General features: G+C 30.0%; 1 protein-coding gene across 2 annotated transcripts; it reads left to right on the top strand.

The window, feature by feature from the left end:
• Window positions 1-687: 687 nt before the first annotated feature.
• Window positions 688-5,084, top strand: XSP1 (xylem serine peptidase 1). 2 transcript variants are annotated; one of them, XM_022903796.2, is made up of 12 exons: window positions 688-789; window positions 931-1,076; window positions 1,163-1,254; window positions 1,490-1,587; window positions 1,689-1,832; window positions 1,931-2,036; window positions 2,664-3,177; window positions 3,412-3,509; window positions 3,590-3,814; window positions 3,932-4,040; window positions 4,157-4,370; window positions 4,467-5,084. In XM_022903796.2, exons 2-12 carry the CDS (start codon window positions 972-974, stop codon window positions 5,009-5,011), a joined length of 2,250 nt encoding a protein of 749 aa, XP_022759531.2. In that variant the 5' UTR covers window positions 688-789; window positions 931-971; the 3' UTR covers window positions 5,012-5,084. The 2 variants fall into 2 exon arrangements, with proteins under 2 accessions (XP_022759531.2, XP_089605859.1); XM_089749733.1 differs by lacking the exon at window positions 688-789 and having other exon boundaries at window positions 4,467-4,640; window positions 4,715-4,851.
• The last annotated feature ends 4,504 nt before the right edge of the window (window positions 5,085-9,588 follow it).

Genomic DNA, 9,588 nt, shown 5'->3' on the forward strand with positions numbered 1-9,588 from the left:
TAAATAAAATTACTTAATTATCATTTTTTTTACAAAAGTTTTTGAAAATAAATTTACGAAAAGAGTTAAATTCATTGGAAAATAAATTTTTTAAAAATTATAAACCTTTTCAAAAATAAATTTCTAGAAAGTTAAATTTTTAAAAGATTAATGATTTTTCAAAAATGAATTTCAGAAAAATCATTTGGAAATGGAAAAACTATGATTTTTTAAAAATTTACTTTAGAAAAATTATATGATTTTTTAAAAAATTTATTTTCAAAAAATTATAAAACTCTTGAATATTGTGAAAAAAATAATTAAATAATTTCACTTATAAAAAAATTAAAAAAATTGAAATATAAAAAAAATATATAAGTACATTTAACAGCACTTTTTTTTTTTTTTTTATGGAGAGGCTAAACATTTCAAGTTAGCAAAATGATTTTGAGTTGACCATTCCGTTTAGGAAGCTTAAAGCTAATCTCAATTCTATTCATTCTTAATTGCTTGAACTGGAAATCAAGGCTTTTGTTTTCAAGCAACTTCTCAATTTAATATTTGATATTAATTGAAAGAGGTCCATAAACACAAATTAAACGTTTGCTCAAGACAACATTTTCATCAAAGATCTATATTAGCATTACAAAATTACGGAGGGTGGTGACTGGTGAGATTGCAAAAACAGTAACTCGTTGAAATATTCAGAAGAAGCAATGGCAAGCTAAATGTGACATTGACTGGTCCATAATTGCACCAGAATTTTGTTGTCTTTCAAGGTTCCCCATATACTCCAGCACTCCCAGCAATGTGAGTTCATGAAGTGAAGTATATGTTTGTTGTTCTTATCCATTGCCCATTTTGTTATTGTTGTCAGTCCAGCTAAACCTGTCAATAGACTTTAATGTGTGTTACTAATATATATATATATATATATATATATATATCTAGAGCTTGATGAATCTAACAGGGCAATTCTGAAACCTGTTAGCATGGCAAAAGTGAGATTTGGTTGCTCAGTTCTTACCTATCAGCTTTTTCTTCTTTCGAGTTTGACATTACTGAATAATACTGTTGCATCCGGAGAAGAAGCAAAGGTGCATTCTCCATTTTTTTATATTGTCTTTACTCTAAACTGATCATTAAGTTTGTGACATTAATTATAAAGTGTTTAATGTGACAGAATTTTTATATTGTTTACTTGAGAGAGAGTCGAGTGAGCAAAGGATCTGCAGTTCAAAAATACATGCACCTTCTCTCCTCTGTCAAGGGAAGGTAAGTTACCCCGAACGTTACTTTCATATATGCTGAAACGTGCATGCATTTTCATCACATATGAAACGAGAATGTTCTTCTTCTTTGAGTTCTTTTGGTGAGGTTAACTTTATATTTCTAGCTTGAAACTTAATAGCAGTCAGCAAGAAATTTCTGAAATTCAAGCTGCCACCATGGCTTTAAATGTGGCAATCTCCCTGTTAGATGCCTAATGTTTGTAATATATTTTGAACAGTGAACATGCTGCCAAAGAGTCCATGGTTTACGGTTACACAAAAAGCTTCAATGCTTTTGCTGCCAAGCTATCCAAAGATGAAGCTGAAAAGTTAATGGGTACATGAAGTTTGGGTACATGAAATTCATTGTTTGTTCGTTTAATTTCCCTTCTTTTTTTGGTCACTGAGATTTGCTTAAATTGTTTCTCAAATGCTTAGAAATGGATGAAGTGATTTCTGTGTTTCTGAATCGGTATCACAAGCTACACACAACAAAATCATGGGACTTCATTGGACTTCCTTTGACAGCTAGAAGAAATTTGAAGTTGGAGAGAAACATAGTTGTGGGTTTACTTGATACAGGTTGATAAAAACTTTCTTAATTTATTCAGCATAATCAGCATTTTTTTAACACCATGATGTGTTTCAACACGATCAGCAAACATATATTGTTCTGGCAGGGATCACTCCTCAGTCAAAGAGCTTTAAGGATGACGGATTCGGCCCACCACCCTCCAAATGGAAAGGAACATGCGGCCATTTTGCAAATTTCTCAGGATGCAACAAGTAAAAACGATGGACTTTTCAATATAATGGGTTTCAAATTAGTTTAACATAGCATAATTTTGTAGCTTATTTTGCTGATATGACGATTTTAAACGTGACATAAAACAATATTGTTTAAAATTTTATAACAATTTAATAAAATAAAAAATTGTATTTTGTAATTAATGGGTTCATATAAATTTGATATAATAATTTTAATGTTTTATACATATTTGACATGAAATAAACTTGAAACAAATACATGAATCATAAAATTTATTTGTAAATCAATAGCAGAAATGATGAATTGAATTGAAAATTAGAAATTAACTTCCTGAAATACTAAGTAATGTCTGTTTAAATGCGAAAATTCATTGCTTCCAGTCTCACTAGTTAATAAACCGCGTTTTAAAGAAATTAACAAGAAAAAAAAATCTTGAAAACGATCATTCTTTAAGTAGCAGCTTTATTTTATTTTTTATAATTTTGTGAAAATACCACATTAGACGTGTTGAAATGCATTAAGTTGGGTATCACCAAGACTTCGAAAGTGAAATTAATATGGATTAATAATATTGGTAATGTTCCAGTTTCATGGTTTAATGTTTTTTATACTTTCTCTTGGACCACCTTCATTGGGTTCTAAAGCAAGATTATAGGAGCTAAATACTTCAAGCTTGATGGCAATCCCGATCCAGCTGACATTTTATCACCGATAGACGTGGATGGCCATGGCACCCACACCTCATCAACTTTAGCAGGCAACCTAGTCCTAAATGCAAGTCTATATGGGCTAGCCAAAGGCACAGCTCGTGGTGCAGTGCCATCAGCTAGGATAGCCATGTACAAAGTGTGCTGGGTCAGCTCAGGATGTTCAGATATGGACATTCTTGCTGCAATGGAAGATGCTACCAGTGATGGTGTGGATGTTATATCAATATCTATTGGTGGGCCAATTCAGAATTACGTGACAGATTCCATATCAGTTGGTGCGTTTCACGCTATGAAGAAGGGAATTATTACTGTGGCTTCTGCTGGGAATGATGGTCCCAGCTTGGGTTCATTGTCCAACCACTCCCCATGGCTTGTTACTGTGGCAGCCAGTGGGATTGACAGACAGTTTAGGAGTACAGTCAAGTTGGGTAATGGAAAAAGTTTCTCGGTGAGTTTTATTTGCATCTGGTCAAGGCATTATCATTGAACTTCAAATTTGGAAAATTCTTATTAAAAACTACAATTGAGAACTGAAACCATAGCTCAGGTATGAACGCTTAAATGTAAAAATCTTCCATTGTCTATGATAATTGATATCTACGGCCAAACTATTATCAATTACAGACATATTCTGAATGTTTTTGTGAATATTGTCCTGAAGTCGTACCGTATTGATAAGCAGGGAATTGGAATTAACACATTTGAGCCAAAGGAAAAACTTTACCCCATTGTCAGCGGAGGTGATGTTGCCAAGAACTCAGAAAGCAAGGAATTTGCAAGGTTGAACTTTGTTCTTGAGCATTTTGCATAGAGATCTTCTATAAGGGGAAAAAAAACTGACAGCTTAATTGTAATTCCAGGTTCTGTTTTGAGAACACATTGGATCCTGGCAAGGTCAAGGGAAGGCTTGTCTACTGCACGCTAGGACAATGGGGTGCTGATTCTGTCGTCAAAGGAATTGGAGGAACAGGGACTATTGTTGAAAGTGAGCAAGACCTTGACACTGCTCAAATTTTTATGGCACCAGCAACCGTGGTGAATGCAAATGATGGAGAAACTATAGAAAATTATATACATTCCACAAGGTATGAAAATTGATGTTCTTAAATGATTCACTGTTGACAATGACAAATGCTGAAATGCGCCCTTAAAGAATGTTCATATTGAAAAATTACTTGCCCTTTTATTGCCACGATTGCCAGATCACCTTCAGCAGTGATATACCGGTCCCACGAAGTTAATGTTTCTGCTCCATTTGTTGCTTCATTTTCATCTCGGGGTCCAAATCCAGGCTCACGGCATCTTCTTAAGGTATAAGCTCTGAATTCTGTCTTTAAACCGGAGAATCTTTCCTTTTCCGATTACCCTCTTGTCCCTCGACTATCAAGTGCTTATAGTCTCTGGCTTTCTGTTCTACCCTGATACAGCCTGATATTATAGCCCCTGGAGTTGAAATCTTGGCTGCTTACACTCCTATGAATTCACTCACTGGGCTAAAAGGTGACAACCAACATTCAGATTTCATTTTCATGTCTGGTACTTCCATGGCCACTCCACATGTTGCTGGTGTAGCAGCCTATGTAAAATCATTTCACCCTACTTGGACAGCCGCTGCGATCAAATCTGCAATCATGACCACAGGTAAAGATAGAAACCTGTTAATCATTCCAAACTTAATTCACGATTTAATGTTACCGTAGCTTACACTTCTTTGTTATATACTAATAATCTATGGAGCAAAACCAATGAGCCGGAGGGTGAATAAGGATGCTGAATTTGCCTATGGTGCTGGTCAATTGAATCCTACCAGAGCCGTAAACCCTGGCCTAGTCTATGACATGGACGAGATGTCTTATGTACAGTTCCTATGCCATGAAGGCTACACTGGATCATCTATAGCACATTTAGTTGGTACAAAATCCATAAATTGCTCCTCGTTGCTTCATGGATTTAGCTATGATGCTCTTAACTACCCATCAATGCAGCTTAAGATGGAAAATGGCAAACCGCAAACCACCTGTGTTTTCTGGAGAACAGTCACCAATGTAGGTCCTCCATCTGTATACAATGCTACCATTAAGGCTCCCGAAGGAGTGGAAATCACAGTTAAGCCCACTCGTCTCTTCTTCACTCGTCTCTTGCAGAAGCGGAGTTTTAAGGTTGCGGTGAAGGCAAAGCCCGTGGAAAGCACCTCATTTTTAGTGCTTTCAGCTTCACTTGAATGGAAAAGCACTGGCTACTCTGTGAGAAGTCCTGTTGTTATTTACAGTCTCCAAGACTAATTATAGCAGTAATCCCATACATGAATATCTGAACGAATGAGGGCAACTCTAAAAACAGTTAATAAAAAGAAAGGCAATCTGATTTATTATAACAATTTTTATTATTTGTTTGAACACTTTTGCTTGCATGTTATGTAGCAGAACTTTCAAGGATTTTCAATAAAATAGCTGCCCCCTAGTAAACGAATGATTGCACAAGTTCCCGTTCTATTTTTTTTGGGTAAATTCCACTCAGGTACTTTAGTTTTGAATATAATTCAACAAAAGTCTATTATTTTAAAAAAAATAGACAACTCACCCCAAATTTTTTAATTTTGCATGACAATTAGGCCCTTCCATATTAAAAATCTCATTTAAAGACTATTTTACTCTTAAAAAATAAATATTCTCAAATATTCATATAAAATAATATTTTATAATAATATTTTTTATTTATCTTAAAATATATCAATTTTATCAATCATAAAAAATTTAGATACAATATACAATATATAAAAATAAAACTTACAATTATAAAAACTTGCAATTATAAGTATGTTAATATATTAATATGTATAATAAAATAAATATATTAAGCAAATTATATTATTTTGGTATCTAATGATTTAAAAAAAAAATGTAAGATATAATATGAAAAAGATTAATTGAAGAAAAAGGTCAAATCATATAAGAGACCCTTATACTTTATCAAAATTTAAAATTTAATTCTTATATTATAATTTATACAAATTTAATTTTCATATTATTTTGATTTGATATTTTAATATAATTATTAATTTTATCAATTTTTTATTAAAATATTAATATGACCATTGACTTAATGACAAGGACGTTAACTTTCCTATTAGGACCTTGGGAGTTGGGACCTCTTATATGATTTAACAAAAAAAATCATAATTGAATATTTGTCAATTAATTTTAATTATTATAATACTCATATTAAATTTATATTTTGTAAAAATATAGTGATGACAAATTTATTTATTTTAAATTAAAAATCTTTTATAATAAATAAATCTAAGTTAAAAAGTTGTAATATTTACATATAAATAAATTTTGTTTCTATATATTTAACAAATATATAAAATAAAAAATAATATATAAATATAATAAGTTGAGGGGTAATTTTGTAATTGTATAATAAATTAGGATGAAGTATTTATTTTTGTGTTGAATTATATTCAAAATTAAAAGATCTTGGTGGAATTTTTTTTTTTTTTCGTATGTGTGCTCAAAATATAAATCACGCAAAGCTGCAAATCCAACAGGAGATGCAAATGATCAAGGAATCTCAGTCAAATTATAAAAAAAGTTTGCAGCAATAGCTCAATTACCCTGCCCCAGTAAAAAGGCCTTTATACCATTTACCAGTACTAGAGTGGAGAAAATAAATTCAAGAAATACTCCAATAATTATCTAGCAAATCTTCGGAGAAGATTGATTCAAGCAAAGTCCAGCAAATGCAAACAGCAAAAGTATGGGACTCCAATCATCCTTCCTTCGCACTAGTCTCCTTAATAGTGAATATCTTTGGATCATGCAAAATTCAACCTGTAACATCATAATGCTGCAGTGTGAAAGCACAGACACCAAAACCTGTGCCTATCACAGTTCTGCGGTTCGCTCATTGTCATCATCATCAATTGGAAAGTATAGAAAAATCTGTTGTATATTCACCATTACAGTTCAACAACCCATCATTTCATCTTCCATTATCAACCATTGCTTTATCGATGAAATGAAGTTCGAGGCACTGTATCAACGAAAAGCACTACTCCATTATTAGCCCAGAACTGTATGTTAAAAACAGTACCGAAAAGAAAAGTGGAAAGTACCTCAATACAAAAGCCGATTGCTTTGTAAAGTGAAAAAAAAAAATTTTACCGATGTGAAATCTTAAAATTTGATTTGACGTAAATTAATTTTTTTATTAAATTTAAATTAATATTAAATATTAAATATATATATATATATTAAATTCAAATAAAAATTTAAATAAAATTAAAAAATCAAAAAAATTTAATCACATCAAATTATATTTTTTTAATTTTTCTATATATTTTAAATTTTTATAAAAAAATAATTTTATATTAAAATTTACTTAAATAATTTAAAATTTTATATTAAAATAATATATAAAAATTAAAAATCAGTAAATCAAATAAAAAATTAATATAATTCAATTTAATTCGATCAAATTGAATAAAAATTCAATTTAAATTTAAAATAAATTTTAAATTTTTATAATATTATATAATATTTAAAAAAATCAATTCGACTTTATCACTTCTGTCGCTTTGTAATCCATGGTTCACCCAAGCGAAGAAGAGAATGTGGTTGTTGTTCACTTGTTTGTTTGTTGCTATTCGGTCCCATGATATCCTCGAGGCCCGTTCGCCTTGCCTTTCCTTTTCAGATGCCAATCTCTAAGGGCTAAAAAGAATGATGAATTTGATAAGTTTTACTTCACAATTGAAATTAAAAAAAAATTTTTTATTATGTGAATTTATTATTTATTTTTATTAAAAATGTAAATAATTTATTAATACTCATAAATTATTCGGATTTAATTCAAATAAAACTCAAATTCGGTTTGATTATTATCGAATCGAGTTCGAACTCGAATAGTTCGATTCATCGATAGAGTTAAATTCGAATATTTTTATACTCAATTCAAGTAATTTGTAAGTCTAATCGAGCTTTTATATTTAAATTTTTTTATTATTTTAATTAATAAAATATCTTGAAATTGAGTTCAAACTCCAACATAAATAATCGAATTTTTATCGAGTATAAAAATCGAATTTATTTTTATATATTTTTAAATTTAATTGAATGAATTCAAATAATTTAAATTCGATCATGAATCAAAAAACGAATTGAGAATTGAGCTCAAATTCATACTTCTCACTAATTCGATTAGATTATATTCCTAATTTTTATTTTTTAAACAAAATAAGAAATAAACAAATAGCAAAAACAAAAAAATCAATTAAACGGAGCTGAAACGAGTACGAACATTTATTACTATTTGGTCCATGATTTCTTGTTGGCTGCAGCCTTTGCACGTTGTCGGATCGTTTGCAATTATAAATCAGGAAGATGCCTTGCGGCAAAAAGTCGAAAGAACTATAACTATAGTCAGAAACACTAAACTTTGTAACTTTGCTTTTTCTTTTTATTGGTGTATGTAAATGAAAGAAAAAAAAAAACGTCAAGGTTCCATTTATGGAGCCAGCTCTGTCAAACCACTTCATCTGGTTCACTCAACTGCCATTATCATGCCTTAGGCCTTTTCGGCACCCAACTCTTCGTCATTTTGGCGTTATATGTATACGTTAGGGACTTGGGGTCCATTTGGATTGCTTGCATCTTCTGCAGTTGCCATGAGAAAATGCCAGTCGTAACTTTTGTTTCTAAACGAAATAATAGTGAAGTTGAACAATAGTCAGTGTTATTTTTTGTGCAGTTGATGATGGGCCAGTTTTTTTTTTTTTTTTTAAGTTTTATTGTTATGTTTAAAATGTTATTACAGATTTTAAATTTGATAATTTAAATATAATAAATAAATTTTATTAGTTAATGCATAAATAAATATTTTAAATTAATTTTATTATTTATTAATAAATTTTATATAATAAATAAATTTTATAAATATTAAATAATTTAAAATTTTATTATATATAATCTTTAATTTAATATTTTAAATGATTATTTTTTTATTATAATTCAACTTATTATCACAATTATTTTTATATCTATACATATATTTTATCATTAATTTTAATTTTACAATAATAATAATAATCGAATTTTCTTTTATTATTATTTTTAATCTCCAAATTAACTTTATCATCGATCTAAATGAACTTTAAAATCAAAGTCAGTCAGCCTCAGTCCTGGGCCCTCGACTTTCAATAATGTGAACATTTGCTGGAGAAAACTACAAAGATCGATCACCTTCACATTAGCATTTGGCTATCCATATTTGTGGCCATTAGAACCCAATAACCTGTGGCTTCCGGCATTGTTAGGAACAAGGAAAAAGCTGGGTCGAGTATCGATTAACTTGTATCGTGGTTCATGAGGGGCCCTATCGATGAAAACAAAAGTACTTTATCTTTCGAAGTGTTCTTTTACTTTTCGAGCATGCATTCATATTTTGATTTTTTTTTAATTCAAAAAGCTGAAGAAAAATTAGTTAAAAAACTACAAAAAGAAAAAGGATAAAATTTACTGGGATAATGACCGTTAACAGTGCAAACTTGTGTGAGTCAATTACCAAACTACCCCTATAAAGTTTTAACATTTAAAACTTATTATCTTGTCATTCTTTTGTAAAGATAATAGAAAGATTCCTTAGCACAAACTCTCTTTCACACACGATTAAAAATTGTAACTCGTAAATTAAAAATGAAGATTTTTTATTAAATAAAATTTTAAATTAAAGTGTTAAAAAAATGTGATAAAATATAGTATTAATTTCTTACAAATGTCACGTGTCTTAAACACTTAAATATGCTAAAAAAAAATTTTCATTTATTTTTCATTAACTATAAGTTTGAATATTCTACTTT

The sequence above is a fragment of the Durio zibethinus genome, chromosome 21 (genome assembly GCF_047325235.1).
Source record: "Durio zibethinus cultivar Kanyao isolate XHJ-2024 chromosome 21, ASM4732523v1, whole genome shotgun sequence".
NCBI classification, from domain to species: Eukaryota; Viridiplantae; Streptophyta; class Magnoliopsida; order Malvales; family Malvaceae; genus Durio; species Durio zibethinus.